Consider the following 19,595-nt stretch of genomic DNA (forward strand, 5'->3'; position numbering starts at 1 on the left):
AATTTTTATATTAAAACACCACACACTTTCTTTTAAAAATATACTGCACACAAATTTGTTTTAATCTCTTCAAACATACTGCACAAGAATATATTTTACCTCTTCAATAAGTTTCCTTTAATTTTCTTTTCTGTAGCATCTTGGCTCTCCTGTAACAGATAATTAAGTTAGTATACAGGGATTGAGATAAAGCACCACATGGAAGTTGATTATCTTGGCCTAAAATGGCTTACCATCAAGTAAATATGACTTTTTACTCTTTGGTCTTGAATAACCAGATAGCATACGAATACCAAGTCTTCCATTACCCTCATTATTTGTCTAAATTCCTATTTAAAACACTGCACAACCACTGAAAGGTTTCACAAACCTTATTTCCAGGGTTCTCCCAATGGCTTACTGTGTCAATCTACCCAAGAGCATACTGTAAAGCTACAATGTCTGAGGTTCGATCAGCACTATATACGGAATTGGCTGATAGGAGCTGGGGATGCTATGAATTGCTTCAGCATTGGCTAGATATCAATTAAGAATCAGGCTTGGCCTCGATACTCTCCATGGTAAAACTGCAGCCTTGAGTCATAGTAAAGAAATTGCAAAATAGATAAGGTACAGGCGAGCAGGCATCACCATGAAAACTGCAAATTGAGAAGCTGGACTTTTAGAAAACTAAGGGGAGAATATTGGGGAGCTGGGGAAAACAGGTCGGCAGCCTAATTTCAACCACAATTTACCTTTTGTTCAATTTTTACTTCTTTGTTGATTTGCATCTCTGAGGTTTCTTCCTTATGCTTTTTGTTCAGGTTATTTCCTGCCAGATTATTTTTGCGTTTCCTACACAAACACAATTTTAATAAAAAGACAAATGAGAAGGGGAAAAACACAAATCCTGGTTTGAACTCAAGTCAAAGGAGGTCACAAGATGCTTTAGCCCTTTAACAACTAAATGTCTAATATCAAGTTCTTCTCTGAATCAACATTTCTAATTTCATTCAATTGTTACCCATGACTTGGTTCCTTCTCAGTCTTGGGCCCAGGCAGTGAACTTTTTGAATTCTTGTTTTTCTCATCTTTCTTGCTCTTGTTAGATTTATTGACCTTTTTCTGCTTCTCCTCGTCCTTTGATATGGCATTGTTCAGGTCTGAAATACAGGCATTAAAATTGACAACACAAATGATTAGTATGCAATACTTCTACAGCAAAATACTACCAATACTGGAAAAATATTTAAAAATGGGCAATTCTCAGGCAAGGTTGAATTTAATACATTTCACATGTAACCCACCTTGGAGATTAAATTATTCCACACTATTTTGTTCCAAAAAGTTTGTTTTATAAGAGGCCTAATACACAGAGAAACATCCTAAAGTTCTTCACAAAAGAAATGGTAAAAGCCAAAGAAAAGAAAGTTGCTTTCCACTATTCGGAGGAAAGCATCAATATCTACGACCTGCAAACTACATCTTGTGGACCAAAGTGGGTTCTCTCTTAACTGCAACTACATTATCTAAAATGTTGAATAATACTCAATGTCCGTTTTCCAATACAAATTACTTGTGTAACTCAAAAGGATTTTCTACTTGTTCTTTTCTGAACTGTAACCCCTCATGCTCCTACTTATTTTGTTTTCTTCAGAATTTGCCCCTTTGTCTTGGTCTCCAGCTCTATTCCATCAATCCCCACTAGTACCAAATTCTTTTTCTCTCTTCTCTCCCTCCCCCCCCCCCCCCCCCCCCCGCCAATTAAGGGGCAATTTAGCATGGCCAATTCACCTACCCTACACATCTTTGGGTTGTGGGAGTGAGACCTACAGACATGAGGAGAATGTGCAAACTCTACATGGACAGTGGCCTGGGTTCTCAGCGCTGAGAAACAGCAGTGCTAACCACTGCGCTGCCCCAGTAATCTCCAGAATGAGGTAGCAGCGCTGTAACATAAAAACATAAGGTGCCAACCTGGAGAAAACAACATCACTTCACAGAGACTTCAGAACAACAAGAAGCTAATACAGCCAAAGCAATATAACCTACATCTAGCAGACCAGTTAAAACATGCAACATCTAATTGTAACTACCAGGACACGGCAGCTCAATGAATGCTCCTACCCTCGATGTCAGAGCCAATCACCTGAATGCAAATACGCAGAAACACAAAGAAAATAGGAGTAGGCCATGCGGCCCTTCGAGCCTACATCTACTCAATAGGATAATGCCTGATCATTAAACGCAATACTCTTGATTCCACCTTTCTCCGCGATATCCCTTAAACTCAAGAGCTATATCTAATTCCTTCTTGAAATCACACGTTTTGAACTCAACTACTTTCTGTGGTAGCGTATTCCACAGATTCACCACTCTCTGGGTGAAGAACTCTCTCCTCAGTCCATAAAGGTTTACCCCTTATCCTCAAACTATGACCCATAATTCTGGACTACCCAAACCATCAGAATCAATCATCCTTTCCGGACTCCCCAACTATCGGAAACATTCTTTCTGAATCTACCCATCTAACCCGACTAGAATTTTGTAAATTTCCACGAGATCCCCTTTCACTCTTGTAAACTCCAATGAACATAATCCTAATCAATTTAGTCTCTCCTCATATGGCAGTACCGCCATTCCAGGAGCCAGCCTGGTAAACTCGTTTCTGCACTCCCTCCACAGCAAGAGCATCCTTCCTCGATGAGGACACCTTCCTCAGATAAGGACACCAAAATTGCACACAATACTCCAGCTGTGGCCTCACCAATGCCCTACACAATTGCAGTAAAATATTGCTTATCCTATACTCAAATCTTCTCACAATGAAGGCCAATACTATTTGCCATCTTTACTGTCCATTGTATCTACGCACTTACTTTTAGCGACTGATGCATGAGGACACCCAAGGTCTTGCCGAGTATCTACTTCTCAATTTAAACCCATTCAAATAATAATCTGCCTTTGTATCTTTGCTACCGAAGTGGGTAATCTCACATTTAGCCACATTATACTGCATCTGCCATTCAAATACCCACTTACTCAGCCTGTCCAAATCATGCTGAAGCACTTCTCATCCATCTTGCAGCTCACCCTCCAACTCAACTTCGTATTGCCTGCAAATATCTACGACAAATATCTGGAGATAATATTAGTTCCGTTGTCCAAATCATTAAGCCATGCTAAATTGCCGTTGGTGTTCAAAAAGGTTAGGTGGGGTTACTGGGATAGATGGAGGTGTGGGCTTAAGTAGGGTGCTCTGTCCAGTGGCCGGTGCAGACACGATGGGCCGAATGGCCTCCTTCCGCACTGTAAATTCTATGATAAAATTTTAAAATATTTTTATTGCCATTTTCCAATTTTACGTTTGACATGTAAAGCACATATTTTAGAGTATGATGTTTCTTATGTACAATTTTACATGGGCCCCTTCCATTGCTCCTCCCTCCTGTTGACAGTGGGCTCCCTCCTTGTTCCACCATTCACCCTCGTGTCGCATTGTTATACTTCTTTCCTTCCCGACACGATTCCTGCTATTATCCTTTTCACAGTAACTTCATTGTAGTGTTAATTTAAGTCTACTCGTGACAATAATAAAGATTATTAAGAGAGAGAGGAGCACTCTCTGCCTCCTCCTCACTCTTTCGCCATGTCGCTCCCTGATACTCCCCTGGGTTCCTTCCTTGCCTTTCCCTCCCCCTTGTTCCTCTCTGCTCTCTTTCCCCCTCTCCCAATAATCACTATTGGCTTCAAACAGGTCTTGGAACAGGCGGATGATCAGCACCCATGCATTGTGGAAGTCCTCTTCCAACCCTCTGATGATGTGCTTGATCTTCTCCAAGTGGAGAAATTCCGACAGGTTTGCCAGCCAGTCTGCAGCAGAGGGTGGTGCTGTTGATCGCCAGCCGAGCAGGATTCTCTGGCTTGCGATTAGGGAAGCAAAAGTCAGGGCATTGGCCCTTTTGCCCATATGTAATTCTGGCTGGTCCAAACCCCAAAGCCTGCCACTCTCAGGTAGGGCTCCATCCTCACCCCCAAAACCTTGGACATAGTCTCTGTCCAGAACCTGACAAGTCTGGGGCAGGCCCAGAACATGTAGGCAAGGTTGGCCAGACCACACTGGCACTGTTCACATTTGTCCTCCACCTCCAGGAAGAAACTGTTCATTCGGGTTGTAGTTACGTGCACTCTGTGCACCACTTTAACTGCATAAGGCTTAGCCTAACTCTAGTGCTTCATTCCAGAGTTCCCTCCCTACTGCCGTCCTGGATTAGTCTTCCCATTTCGGTCTAGACCAGTCTAATGGTGTTCTTGCCCTTTCCAGAAGTCGTCCGTAAATGTCCCCACAGTTTGCTACTGTCTGTGCCCAGTAGTTCAGCCAATAAAAAGTGTTACACGGGTTCAGGGGGTACCCCGTCGTCTCCTTGCGGAGAAAGTTGATTTGTAGGTGCCACAGCTCCTGCCCTTTTGGTAGCTCCAGTTCTTCCTTTAGTTCGTCTACGTTTGAGAGTCTGTCCCGAATGCAAAAATTCCTGACCACTAGCGTCCCCCTGTCCAGTTCCCACTTCTTAAAGGTGGCGTCTAGCATGGCTGGCAAGAATTTGTAGTTACCACAGATGGCGGCCGCGGAGGACATCGCGGTTAAACTAAAATGTCGTCTCATTTGGTTCCATATCCTCAATGCGGCTGTCACTGGGCAGAATGTGTATTTTGCTGGAGTGAAGGAGAGATGGGCGCGCTGCCATGGAGAGGACTTGGGAGGGTCGTTCTTTTGCACGACTCTTGCAGCCTCACCCGTAGCCACCCCTCTCCCTCTCGGCTGTGGCTGCCCAGTGGTAGTATTTCAGGTTCGGAAGGGCCAGGCCGCCCATTCTTTTTCTTTGCAGGGTAGTCTTGGGGATCCTTGCTTTGGGCTAGTTTGAATGGTTGACTCTCCCAGTTCTGTCCCTCCATCGTTCAGGTTCACCCGGGATGCCTCGCTCTTGCCCAGGTTGAGTTTGTAGCCTAAGAAGGACCCAAACTCTTCCAGGAGCTTCATGATTACTTTCCGGCCGTTCTGTGGGTCTGAGATGACGAGGAGCAGGTCATCTGCATAGAGTGAAACTTTGTGCTCTCTGCCTCCTCTTCAGATGCTCTTCCTGCCTTCCACATCCCACAGAGCGATCAGCAGGTGTTTAATCGCCAGGACGAACAAGAGCGGGGACAGCGGACATCCCTGCCTTTTGCAGCTGGAGTTGGTCCAAATGCTCAACTTGGGGCGTTGTACAGGAGTTTCAAGCACAAGGTGAACCCTGTCCCTAGCCCAAACTGCTCCAGTAACTCAATGAGGTACTTTCATTTGACTCTGTCGAAGGTCTTTTCTGCCTCCAGGGAGATGATCACCACTGGTGTTCTCCCCAGATGGAGTCATTAATACATTCAGCTGCTGCCTGATGTGCGCAGTTAGCTGTCGACCCTTGACAAAGCCCGTCTGGTCATCTCCTTCCATCTCCAGTACACAGTTCTTCAGTCTCTTAGCCAGGACGTTTGTGAATATCTTCGCATCCACATTGACCAACGAAATGTGTCTGAATGATCCGTATTCCGTTAAGCCTTTGTCTTTCTTGGGTATCAGCGATATCATGGCCTGTGTTCGCATTGGAGGCAGGGTGCCCCTCGCTAGCGAATCGGTGAACATTTCCGATAGGCATGGGGCCAGGATTGGTGCATATGTTTTTTTAAAAATAAAAGTCCAGTGGGAACCCATCGAGTGACAGATCCTTCCCTGCCTGCATGGAGTTGATGCCCTCCATGATCTCTCTGTCCTCGATGCTTTCAGGTCCCCTCATCTGTCATCCCCCACGACTGGCATGTCCAGTCCATCGAGGTACCACTTCATCTCCGTGTCTCCGTCAGGCCTCAAATGCTTGGTTGACTTTTTTTGGTTCAGCTACCAGTCTGCCTCCGCTATCTCACTCATGGCTGCCTGCTTTCTCAGATGGTGAGCCAACAGGTGTCTATCCTGTTTGTAGAAGAGGTCCCCCTTGTCTGGCGGAGTTGGTGCACTGCTCTCCCTGGTGGATAGCAGGTTAAATTCCATCTGTAGCTTTTTTCTCTCCACCAGCTGCTCTACGGTCAGGCCTCAAAAGTATTTTTTGTTGGCCTCCAGGATGGTTGCCTGGCCACCCTTTCTTCCCTGTCTATATGTGCCTTGTCGGCTATAATCTCTCCCCCAATCACCGCCTTCAGAGGCTCTCAGAACGTGGAAGAGGAGACTTCCTCGTTCTGGTTGTTAGTGATGTACCCGCCTATGGCCCGTGATGTTGTCTGGCATAAGACCTTGTCGGCTGGGTGGGGGGAGAAAGAGAACCGTCATGGGTCCACTGCCCCCATCTGCTCCATAAAAGTTCTCAGTTCCCTAGCCATGCCTCTCCCCCGCCAAATGATCAGTTGGCATATGTCAATGTCGGTGATATCCATCATTGTCTTTTTAATGAAATCCATGTCGTCCAAGTTGGGCGCCTACACGTTTACCAGAAATACCAGTGTCCCGTCCAGGACACCGCTGACCATGACATACCGTCCCCCTGGGTCTGTAACCGTCTTGTCGTGCTAAATACTGTCCTCTTGCTAATCAGTATTGCTACACCCTTAGCTCTCGTCCCATAGCATGAATGGTATGCCTGTCCCATTCAGCCCTCCCTTATCCGCAGTCGGTCCTTCTCCCTCAGGTGCGTCTCTTGTAGGAAGACTGCTTCGGCTTTCAAACTTCTCAAATGGGTGAAGACTTTGGATCTTTTCACTGCACCTATTAGTCCCCTGACATTCCAGATGATAAACCTGGTGGAGGGGTTTCGGTCTCTCCCCCTTCCTGCGGGATCAACCATACTTACCTAGTGGAAACATCCCTGCACTCAAGAGATTTCCCTTTGTTCAGGAGACACCCAGCATAGCCAACTGGGTGTATGCCACGTGGGTGTGCCTCTGCACACCAGGGTTTCCCTTTGTTTAGGGATCCTCCGAAGTGGCTGCTTGTGATGCCATCTTGTTCCCTCAACCTGCACCTTACCTGCTGAAACCAATCTGAGACCCATTGTGTTCCCCTTGTCTTCCTTCTCCCCCGCCTACAACTCCACCCCACCCCATGTGTGCCCCTTTGCGTAATGCCAAGTCAACCTTTGTGTTAAGCAATAAAGTCATTTAGAGAATTGTGTTATTTTCCTTCCCTCCGAGTTTCTTCCAAGTTGTGTTCAATAAGCACTGATTTTGTTCCCCCACCAAATTGAGGGGGTGCAGTAAAATCAGTAAATTTACCTGACCGTGTTTTACTTGGTCCCGTGAGTCCGCTTGTCCATTCAACTAGATTATGGCTTATCTACCTCAATTCCATTTTCCTGCAATATCCCTACATCCCTTGATATCTTTAATATCTAGAAATCCATTGATCCTAATCTTGAGTAAATGACTAATCCGCCACAGCCCTCTAGGATACAACATTTCAAAAATTCACCATTCCTGGAGTGAAGAAATGTTGAGGACTGCCAGGCCATGTTCAATTGGCTGCATATCCATGTACTTCCATCACTCTGAGTGATGCCGATTTGGGAAGTCTGAAATCTTGCCAACAGCCTTAATCAAGTTGGTCCCTTTTCAGGTTTGTACAACTCAACAACATACTAGAGGATGCACTCAACTTTGTGGAAAAGGATTACAAAAACATTAGGAATACATACCTCAAAATAAGTCAATTCTGAAATGAGAACCCAAAAATTAAATGCATTGTTTCCTTGAACTAACATTCTTTACCTTTATGAATGTAAACTTCACAAGAATGGTTTGGGGAACTCTTTGTACCATTTCGTGACAAGACTAACCTCGACTAGGACGACTCCCAAGATAAAACAGCTATTAACTAGTCACCAATTTACCTCAACGGCAAAGTAGTCTCTTAGTGCAAGTAACAGATAACCTTTTAGTGCGAATCATCACATTCACAAGAAGGGAAATTTACAAGTAGCATACAAGAATCCCAAAAGTTGAAAAGCATTGCTTCCACAATGCCATTTTCCTAAACCATTTTCCAAACAAAAATATGGGCTTATTGCTCATCAACAATTTCATTTCAAATGCTTCTTGGTTTTCAGTGCACACGTCATCACTTGCATCTTTCAAAAGCCCCTAATAAATCTATGCATCCAATGACATTAAAGGTGGTGACTTATGTTACAATACCACAGGCCAAGAATTTCTTGCCAGGGAGGTCTGCGATTGAGTTTCACTATGTAATTCTCGGCAACTAGAATGCTGTGCTTGACTACCATGCTTAGTTCACATTCACAGACAACTGGAGGGTGTGCTTGCTGACATCTTCAACCTTTCCCTACTCGGTTCAGAGGTTTCCACCTGTTTCAAGAAGACCACCAACACACCACTGCCAAAGAACAAGGCAACATGCCTCAACGACTACTGTCTGGTGGCCTTGACATCTATCATTCTGAAGTGCTTAGAGGGGTTGGTCACAAGACACAATAACTTCATACTCCCAGAATGCCTTGATCCACTGCAATTCGCATAACACAACAATTGGTCCATAGCAGATACCATCTCCCTGGCCCTAATCATCCCTGGAGCATCGACAAGGACTCCAACGTCAGACTCCTATTCATTGACTACAGCTCCACCTTCCAACACCATAATTCCAGCCAAGCTCGTATCAAGACTCCAAAATGTAGGACTTGGCTCCGCCCTTTGCAACTGGATCCTCAACTTACTGACCCATAGACATCAATCAGCAAGGATAAACAGCACCTCCTCCACGATAATCCTCAATACCGTACTGCACTCCATATGCTTCTCCCGCTGCCTGTGTCTATGTATTTACATTGTGTATTTATGTATGTCCTCATGTATGGAATAATCTGCCTGGACTATACATAGAACAATACTTTTCACTGTACTCTGTGTAAGTGACACTAAATAAATTGAATCAAACATTAACAAGACCTGGACGGCATTTAGGCGTGGGAAACTTCATTTGCAGTGCCAGGCAATGACCATCTCCAATAAGAGAAAATCCCACAATCTTCCTATCATAATTACCATCGCTGAATCCGTACCATCAATGAGATGCACAGCAGCAATTCACTGAGACTTATTTGACAGCACCTTCCAAACCCATAAACCCTACCACATAGAAGATAGGAAGGGCATCAGATACGCGAGAACACCACCACCTGATTCTATGGTGCATCTGGAAGGTAAAGAGTCAATGTGGACATACACAAGGTGGCGGTGATTAGGAATGCACAATAAATGCTGGCCAAACAAGCAACACCCAAATCCCATGAAAAAATTTAAGTATGGGAATTTATCTTTTATGTGAAAGAGGCTCGAGTGAGGTTGGATGAAGAACTTCGAAGTTTGGACGGAATAATAGAAAAATGAACAGATGGACCCCATGTGGATCATAGCTGTTGGACTAGTGAATAGTGCTAGAATGCATTTCCTTGCGTGGACTAGCTTGCTTCTCATTTTCAGCCTAGCTATTGAGATTGAGAGATAGAGACAAAGGCAAATATGCAAAGAACTTTCCTGTCAGTACATATCCCCTCAGTTCTCAATGGTGCCTCATTGTGGTGACATGGAAAGTGTCCCTTGCGGACCCAGCTTGAAGCTCTAGAGGAGGCTTGGCCCCTCAGCCATGCATTATGCAGACCCACCCGGCACTCATGGAACAAACTCCCAGCCATGGGAAAATAGCTCTACTGCTCTTGATACTCAGGAGAGTTGAAGGCTAAGCAACTAAACACTTCAAGAAAACTTTTTTTTGAGGAGCAAAGGCAGACTGATGTCGAAATGATAGTAGTGGTTAGCACTGTTGCTTCACAGCACCAGGGTCCCAGGTTCGATTCCCGGCTTGGGTCACTGTCTGTGCAGAGTCTGCACGTTCTCCCAGTGTCTGCATGGGTTTCCTCCAGTTGCTCTGGTTTCCTGCCACCAAGTGTCGAAAGATAATTTGGACATTCTGTATTCTCCCTGATGCGAACAGGTGCCGGAATGTGGCGACTAGGAGCTTTTCACAGCAACTTCATTGCAGTGTTAATGTAAGCCTACTTGTGACAATAAAGATTATTAAATAGGTCATCTATCACAGCAGCTCTACAAGAGACCAGGCTGGCTGAGAGTGGATCACTGAAAGAAAAACATTTCCGGGCAATGGAAGTATTCAGAGGAAATATGTGCACAACTGCAGACTTCACTTGCTCTCGGGTGAGAGCCCAAGCCTGAATATTGTGGGGTAAGTAACTATGCATTCACACCATGTAAGTGCCAAGCAATGACCCTTTCCAACAAGAGAGAATCCAATCATTTCCCCATGATATTTGATGGCATTACCATCGCTGAATTCCCCATCATCAACATCCTGGAGGTTCCAATTGACCAAAACTGGACTGAACTCAGCCATCTAAACACTATGGCTACAAGAGTAGGATAGAGGCTGGGAATTCCATAGCTAGCAACTCATCATCTGGCTACCATCTAAAAAAGAGAGTTAGGAGTATAATGGAATATTCTCCACTTGCCTGCATGAGGGCAGCTTCAACTCTCAAAAAAACTCAACAGCATCCAAGACAAAGCAGCTTCCTGGATTGGCACTCCCATCAACCATCTTCAACATTCATGCCTCCATAACCAATGTATGGCAGCAGTGTACCATGAAGAAGATGCACAGCAGCAATTTACCAGTCTTCTTCTACTGTACCTTCCAAATCCACCACCTCTGCCATCTAGAAGAACAAAGGCAGCAAATGCATAGAATTTCCACCACCAGCAAGTTCCTCTTAAAGTCTTGCATCACCGAGGAAAACTATAAAGTAAATTTTTCATCATCACTGGGTCAAAATCCTGGAATGCTCTTCCTATCAGCAGTGGTGTAGCTGTATCACATTTGCTTCAGCAAAGGCAGTTCACCACCACATTCTCAAGGCTGGTCTAGCCAACAACACCACCATCCCCTTAAATAATTTTTTAAAAGCCCACATCAGAGTTGCTCTACACTGACAAGGTTGCACTAACGTTCATTTAGGAACACCTGCAATGGCAAACTGACAGATTCGCTCACGTGCCAAGTGTTTGGTTTGACCATTTGCAACAGGAACACAAATATCATGGTACAAGACGTTGCCAAACCGCCATCTATCAACATGTGAGATGCAGAAGGCTGTAGCTTCACATGTCTAAGCTCCACAATTATCAGCTATCTACAATGTGATTAAATCAACCAGCAGCTGCTGTTTCCAAGCCAATTCTGGAATAGCAACCTGATTGAGGACACCAAACTGAGAACACCAAACTGAGAGTCTCCCAAGCCTGCGTCTTCTGAGCACTCTATTCTAAGCAGGAGAAAGGTTTGAACAGTTTCCACCTTCACTGACTCAAGAGGTATCCTCGGCAGGACAATGTCACAAAGAACCTGGAGCATTCCTACCCACCCACATTGCTAAGTCAACCCTGTCTGCTCTGGCTCAGCTTCATTCAATCTGATGGAAACAAAATACCATCTCTATGAACCGGGCACTGGATCACTACCTCCTGGATGTCTATACATCCTCTCTCTGGAAATGGAATATGTGACAGTCAGTGTCATTAGCAACTGGGAGGGAGGCAATCATTGATGGCCATGACCTCTGAACACCTGGAAGTGCATTGGAAGAGGCAAGCAAAAATGTACAGCTCAACTGGCCGAGAAGTGCCCAGAGGTCAGCAAATCGTGTATCTTATTAGCAGTGTCTTCCTCTGGAGCAAATGAACCAGAGACTACCAAAGCAGACCAAGGCTGAGTCACACTAGGCAATACTTACAGGGTTGACCACCATGGCACAAAACAATTGTCTGTATGCTGTCACTAATAGTGAAGGAATGCTTTATGGTGGTCTTTACTGAACAAAAGTCCACATCATCATTAAATGAGCACAATACATCCTTGCAATGGTCAGGAAGATGGTAGAGCATTCACCTTTATGTTCTTCACTGTTGTTTTGGTGGTTTCAGCCTAACAAGGGCTCAAAACTATTCTTCTCATGATTAGCTACTGATTACATGCAAAATTGAAGTATTCCATTCGGCCCTTCCAGTCTGTTCTATAATTCAATATTATAGCTGATCTGCCTGTGCTTCGAATTCCTTATTCCCGTCTACCCCCAATATGCTTTTATTCCCTTGCCTAGCCAAAAGATGACACTCCTTTGAATAGGAATACGGCAAGGGAAAAAAAGTTTATTAGGCGTAAAATCAGCTTACGATAGAAGTTGGCTACACATTAAAACATAGTCCATCTGTATGGCAGTGAGTAATTAGATAACCACGTGGACAGGTTCAATATTCCCAAGGACATTATTGTTGATTGCCAGATGAGTTCATAGTGTAGATAGAATTCCCAGTGCAGAATGAGGCCATTCAGCCCATTGAGTCTGCATTGACCCTCCGAAAGAGCACTCTACCCAGGTCCACTCCCCTGCCCTATCCTCATAACCCCATGCATTGATCATGGCCAATCACACATCTTTGGACTGAGGAAGGGAACTAGAGGAAACCCATGCAGATAACATAACAACTCCACACAGTCACCCAAGCCCAGAATGGAACCCAGGTCCCGGCACAAAGACAGTGACGCCTGTTGAAATATAAAATTCACTACGAGTGAGAAAGGTGGTATTGGGAGTTTCTTAGGAATTCTTTACCACAGTGAACAGCTGAGGCACAGACTAATGTACAAGGTATTTGTGAAAAATAGAAAAATTGTAGCATTTACTTTCAAATGCTTTAGCAGAGTGAGCAAAGCTTTGCTGGGTTGAAAAGCCTTGTTCTGTGTAGTTGTGGTTATAAATCTTACCCATACATTCTGCAATGTTTTGGGAATTTTAGAACACAAGACTAAGCTTGTGAATACTGAATACTAGAGTTCCAAAAGCATTGATACAGTGCCTCAAGGTTTGGTAAAAATTATACCTCCTGTATTTGAAAAAGATATTGCAAGTTATTTATGTGATAACAGTATCCCAGGAAGTGTTGCTCAAGGTGAATCTACTTACCAATGAGCCTCTTGAATGTTTTTTTTATAAAAATGTATTTTTATTGAATTTTCAAGTTTGTACAATTATTGCATCAAAACAGGAGAAAAAAAGCCATAGGTATCAATGCAAAACAGGTACAGCACATAACATATGTCATTGCATGCACAGGAACAAATAAAGCCAGATGAGTCGGGGACAATATCCCCAACGTGTTCCCTCCACGGATACAGGATCCATCTACACCAAAGCAGGAAGATTACAGTCAACAGCACAGAGTTACATCATACCATTGCTTCAAAGAAAACAGGGGAAAAAACCTGAGAATCATACAGCTATCAGAAAATTACACCGATAGCCACATCGTAATGCCATTCCCTTCCAGGCCCAAGACCCTCCACAATATAAACAAAAATCATAGTGTTACATAGTGCAGTGCAGAAGGTGGCCATTCGAGTCTGCACCGACCCAGCCAAGCCCTCACTTCCACCCTATCCCCGTAACCCAATAGCGCCTTCTAATCTTTTTTGGACACAGAGCAATTTAGCATGGCCAATCCAACTAACCTGCACGTCTTTGGGAGGAAACCGGAGCCCCGGAGGAAACCCACGCAGACACGGGGAGAACGCGCAGACTCCGCACAGTGACCGAGCAGGGAATCAAACCTCGGATCCTGGCGCTGTGAAGCCACAGTGCTATCCACTTGTGCTACCCTAAATCAATTAGCACAAGCTTTTATGATACTTTAATCGCAACTCAGGTTCCCAAAAGGCCTAGCAGTCTTGCAAACCAGGATTTTAAAAACACCACTGCAGCAGTCATACACACATTAACCCACGCTTTTAACGCTTACTGTACGAAAAACTTAAAAACATGTCTGAAATTCCTACACCCATCACACCTCCCCATTATCTTAAAAGTAAATTAGCCCGATTCCTCCCCCCCAAAACACATGGGGCCGGATTCTCTCAGCCCGGGGCAGAGAATCCCACGACCGGCGCGAATCGCTCCACGCCGTTGGCATGCGATTCTCCGTAGAGCGGAGAATTTGCACCATTGGCGCCGGTGTGGTTGGTGCAGCACCAGCCACTCTATGCGGCCGGCCCACCGATTCTCGGGCCGGATGGGCCGAGCGGCCGTCGTGGAAACGCAGAGTCCCGCCAGTGCCGTCAACACCTGCTCTCAGCCGGCGGGAACTGAGTGTTGAAGGGTGGGGGGGGGCGCTCCGATGTGGCCTGGCCCGCGATCGGGACCCACCGATCGGCGGGCCGCCCTCCCCTCCCCCAGCCTCCTTTCTTCCGCGCCGGCTCCTGTAATCCTGCACCATATTGCGTTGGGGCCTGCGCGGACAAGGGAGACACCGCGCATGCGTGGAAATTGCGCCGGAGGGACTGCGCATGCGTGGTGTCGCGCCGGACCCAGTGCACATGTGCGCATCCCCCCGCGCCCATTCCACAGCTGGATCAGCAGCTGGAGCGGCATGTACCGCACCAATGCCGTGCTGACCCCCTGCAGGGGCCAGAATTGTTGATCCTGGGGCCGTGTTGACGGCGGCAAGAAACGCGATGGCGTTTCCGACAGCGCCAACACTTAGACTCAGAATCAGAGAATCCCGCCCATGAAATTCAAAATTTTCCTCAACATTTACAATTCCTCCTTGGCTTAATCTTACCTTTGCTTTAATCAGTTCCTCCAGCCTGTACCATTGATTCTGCCAACTGAACTTCCCCTTCTTCACTGATAGAACAGGCTTTAGGCAGCTCCATTTTACTCTCGAAAACAAAACTCATCTTTTTATACCCCTACCTTGCTGTTAGCCCACTTCTTACAAACCATCTTTTATAATAACTTTTGGTTTCAACTCTTGTTACTGCTCGCCATCGGTTTCTCTTCTGCAAGTGCATTTTCTTTTTCTATCAGCAGGCGCTAAAACACAAATTAGGATTGGCAAAACGATGCTTAAAAAGACCTACAAAGACAGATGAAGGCATGCTTTGCTGATGAAAAATGGTAATTTCCCATGCGTGTGGTCGTCATATTGCCCAAGTATTTGGTGAATTACCTTAAACCTCGGCAGTCCATGTGGAACAGTCCATCTGCTTGGTATAAACCAAGCAGTTTGTTAGGCCACTTCAGAGGACAGAGACAACTGCAATGGTGTGGGCCTGAGTCACAGATAGACTGACAATTATTAATTTGTAAATGCTGCAGACCACCAACATAAGGGGAGAGAGAGAGAGCGAGATGCTCGAGCAGATGAGGATGGCTGTGGGACAATGCAAGTAAAAATGAATCAGAAAGTAGAAAATGAATATCACAAACATAATAATGTAAAACTAGACATGTAAGAAAATCAAAGAAGAAAAAGGCCAGTCAGCTCATCAAGCTCACCATCTAGAATCCATACATAATTCTGTTGTGGACTTGCCATCCACACCACCCTCGAGAAGAAATTTAGGTTACATATTCTTGCTCTCAATTACATAACACAATCACATTCTACAAATCCATTCTAATTCCACAGGGGAATAAACATTTTCACCCATTATGAGCATCCTCACTCAGTCTATGCATTAGGATATTTTTATGGCTAACTGTTATGAATTATGGAGAGAGTGGATACAGGTACTTTCTAAAGATTGGAAAATACATAAACTCTACTGGTCAAGTTTATGTAGATTAACCATTAATTTCACAAGACCCTGGTACAGACACAAAAAAGGCCAAGTTAGAATGCAAGATTTATTTAGTACCTACCTAGAAATGTTCGCATTTAACATTACAAGTGAGGTACTAATTTAATGAGATATACAAAAATAGATTATTAGTACTGTACACAGTTAAGGGTGCTCTTGGTTTTTCTGTGCCAATTTTCGTCCATTCTTTCCCAAAGGAGATGGTTTATTCAGACAGTTCCACAGCCTCCAGTACAAAATCCAAGCAGTCATTCTTCACATGATCTAGATAGTGTTGGTAAACTTGACCATCTCAATCCAGCATGATTCCATCTTCAGCAGTTATTTATTTGGCACACTTTCCAACAGTGATGATTAATTACTGGCACAAATACTTCCACTTTCCCTGCACCCTCCTGACTAGATCCACTGTTCAGTAATCCAGTTCAAATATGTTAGCATGCTTAATGAATTTACAAGACCAAATAAGTTACACCCACTAATACATAAATTAACAGCTTAAATTGGTGATTTGAAGGTCTCTGCTAAACCAGAAAATAAAATCAAAGCATGATCTTGTTTTTACAACAAAGGTTGAATATCGCGACGAATTATGATGGCAAAGTAGAGTCAAAAAATGTGAAACATTGAAAGAATCCTAAAATGAACACTAAAACGGGAGCCATAATAGCTGCAAGTGTCACCGTACATCAAAGGTTTCTTGTACCCAAGAAAACAGAATGAAATTAGCGCTTACTTTTTTCACTTTTATCTTCTACCATTTTCTTACCACTTCCTATCTTCTACCATTTTCTTACCACTTGTTAAATCACTTACTACATATCATGCAACAAAACCGCAGGAAAAAAATGTTTAAATACAAGAGTTGCATACATATTAAAGAAACAATGATCTGAGAAAGAAAACCAATAATACAGAACATTCCTGGGGCACTGTATTAAAGCCATCCAGAAACCAGGTTGTACGCACTTTGCACCTCAAGTATAAAGGAACAATTTGTTCTTTGTTGTGATAAAAAAGGTGCATAATTGGATAAGTCAATTTCTTGCGGGAGATCATATGTAAAGTTTTTTTATTTAATCCTTGCTTAGAAACTAAGGGACATGCCTTGGTAATCATTATAATGTTGCAGAAAGTATATTTATTTTAAAATAAAGCGATCAGAATATTCCATTTCAAAATTATATGCATAACATTTATTTCAATGTAATCCTATGGATAATGACAATATAAAAGTATCCATGTTTACCTGCAATACCTAGTACACGTATGGATGAATGAAAGTCACCATAGTCCCAGAGGACAATAGGCTGCTCTTCCCTTTGGGAAGAGAGCTGACTGGTGGTGATTTAACCCGAGGGTCACCACACCTCAGGAGAGTGGCAAGGTTGAGAAGGTGGGGACTTCATGGTAACCTCAGCCTGCACAGGAATTGAACCCACACTGTTGGTGTCGCTCCGCATCACAAACCAGCCATTTAGCCAACTGAGTTAACCGGTAGAGAAACTATTGGAAAAAGTTGAGGGCCAGAATTAATCTCCACTGAGGAGGCAAAGATTAATCAAGGATAGTAAGCATAGCTTTGTCAAAGGGAGATCATGTCTTCCAAATTTGATTGAATTTTTCAAGATGATGAGGCGTGTGAATGCAGGCAGTGCAGTCGATGTTGTCTACATGAACTTCAGTAAGGTTTTTGACAAGATCTTGCATGGGTGACTGGTCAAGGAGATACAAGTCCAGGGCAATTTGGTAAATTGGATCCAAAATTGGCTTAATGGCAGGGGGCAGAGGGTGTTGCTTGAAGGTTGTTTTTGCGACTGGAAATTTCAGTGGTGTACGTACGGGTGGTGGGAATCTGGAACTCACTGCCGAAAAGGGTGGTACAGGCAGGAACCCAGACAACATTTACTAAGCACTTGGAGGAACACTTGAAACGCCACAGCACATAAGGCCAAGTGCTGGGAAATGGGGATTAGTACATGGGTATCACGACTGGAATGGGTCAAAGGGTCTCTCTCAGTGCTGCAAAAGCCCTTATGACTGAATTCTACAGAGAGAGTGAGTACGGGCCTGATGGGCCAAATGGCCTCCTTATGGGGGGGGGGGGGGGCGAGCGCGTGGGTGGAAATGGGATTGACTCAGCCTCTATGGGTCAAATGGTCCCCTCATGGGGGGAGGGCAGAAATAAAGTGTCTCTCGGAGGCATGGGGGGGGGGGGGGGGTAAAGAGGTGCAGTTTGCCTCGGGGGGCGGGGGGCAGTTGGCGGATATACAGTTGGGGGGCGCGCGTCTCCTTGGCAGAGCAGCGCGTGCACGGAGAGGGTGATAAGCGCCGGGGGGGGGGGGGGGGGTCAGGCCTCATCTCCCTCCTCAGAGAAAATAAATAGTGGCGAACCCGACCGAGCGAAGCAAAAGAGCCTACTCACCACTCGAGGAGTCCGGCACCTGAGGTAAACTCTCCCCCTGCGGGAAAGATACAAACGACAAACTTTGAAGGGTTTTATTTTGGCTGGGTTGGGGGTTGGGGTGTTGGAAATAAAAAAAATGGAGTCAAAATAATTCAGTCGCCCTCTGAAAGTACGTATTTTTTTTGTTGGCTTTTTATAAACTTCTCACCTCCGTTGACGTTAAGGTCACGGCTCCGTTCATCGTATTTGATGAGGCCGTTAATTTGGTTTTTCAAATGGAACTGCTGCCTCCCCGCAGCCCGGTCTCCCCACTCTTATAACCTGCACCAAGTGCCGAAAGGTACTCACTGCGCATGCTCCCGAACTCGCATTCCCCCGCCCATCACTGAGTGAGCAGAGTTAGCAACACTTGTTTTTTTTTTGGATTGGAATTTGTTACTCTTTTTTTCTTGAAAAAAAGAATTATTTGTAAATTCTGCAGGATATTTGTACATGGATCATGGAATATCTATGCTAAAACAGACCTGTCAATGCAAATTAGCTCAAATATACTTAGGTTGTGTCAGGCTTGTTTTATCAATTCACTTTGACAATAACTATACCATGAAGATGAATTCTGCATATATTTATCATTCTTAAAAACCGTTTACAAAAACATTTTAAAACTCCATCTACACGTTTGCTGATGACACGACCGTGATGGGTCCGATCTCAAACAACGGTGAGTCAGAGTACAGGAGGGAGATGGGAAACTTAGTGGTGTGGTGTAACGACAATAATCTCTCCCTCAACGTCAGAAAAACTAAGGAGGTGGTCATTGACTTCAGGAAATGGAAGTAGCATACACACTCCTGTCTGCATCAGTGGTGCCGATGTGGAGATGGTTGACAGCTTCAAATTCTTAGGTGTGCACATCACCAACAATCTGTCCTGGTCCACCCATGTCGATGCTATGACCAAGAAAGCACAACAACGCCTATACTTCCTCAGGAAACTAAGGAAATTCGGCATGTCCACATTGACTGTTACCAATTTTTACAGATGCACCATAGAAAGCATCCTAAAGAGAAAATGCTGGAAAATCTCAGCAGGTCTGGCAGCATCTGTACGGAGAGAAAAGAGCTAACGTTTCGAGTCTGATGACTCTTTGTCAAAGAGTCATCGGACTTGAAATGTTAGCTCTTTTCTCTCCGTACAGATGCTGCCAGACCTGCTGAGATTTTCCAGCATTTTCTCTTTTGGTTTCAGATTCCAGCATTCGCAGTAATTTGCCTTTATTTTTATAGAAAGCATCCTATCTGGCTGCATCACAGACTGGTATGGCAACTGCTAGGCTGAAGACCATAAGAAACTACGGAGTCATGAACACAGCCCAGTCCATCATGTGAAACTGCCTCCCATCCATTGACTGTCTCCACCTTGGAAAGGCAGGCAGCAGAATCAAAGACCCCTCCACCTGGGTTA

The 19,595-nt window shown here is 44.6% G+C and overlaps 1 protein-coding gene across 3 annotated transcripts in view; it reads right to left on the reverse strand.

Moving 5' to 3' along the window:
* LOC119972318 (DNA topoisomerase 1-like) overlaps positions 1 to 18,490 on the reverse strand; it is a 176,124-nt gene extending 157,634 nt beyond the window's left edge. For all 3 annotated transcript variants that reach the window (XM_038808830.1, XM_038808827.1, XM_038808829.1), the window contains exons 1-5: positions 18,340 to 18,490; positions 18,150 to 18,186; positions 1,004 to 1,142; positions 735 to 834; positions 100 to 149 (exon numbers count right to left, since the gene is read on the reverse strand). In XM_038808830.1, the coding sequence (XP_038664758.1) occupies positions 100 to 149; positions 735 to 834; positions 1,004 to 1,142; positions 18,150 to 18,186; positions 18,340 to 18,372 (359 nt within the window). In that variant the 5' untranslated portion in view covers positions 18,373 to 18,490. The remainder of the gene's footprint in view (positions 1 to 99; positions 150 to 734; positions 835 to 1,003; positions 1,143 to 18,149; positions 18,187 to 18,339) is intronic.
* Positions 18,491 to 19,595: the final 1,105 nt, after the last annotated feature.

The sequence above is a fragment of the Scyliorhinus canicula genome, chromosome 10 (genome assembly GCF_902713615.1).
Source record: "Scyliorhinus canicula chromosome 10, sScyCan1.1, whole genome shotgun sequence".
Lineage (NCBI taxonomy): Eukaryota > Metazoa > Chordata > Chondrichthyes > Carcharhiniformes > Scyliorhinidae > Scyliorhinus > Scyliorhinus canicula.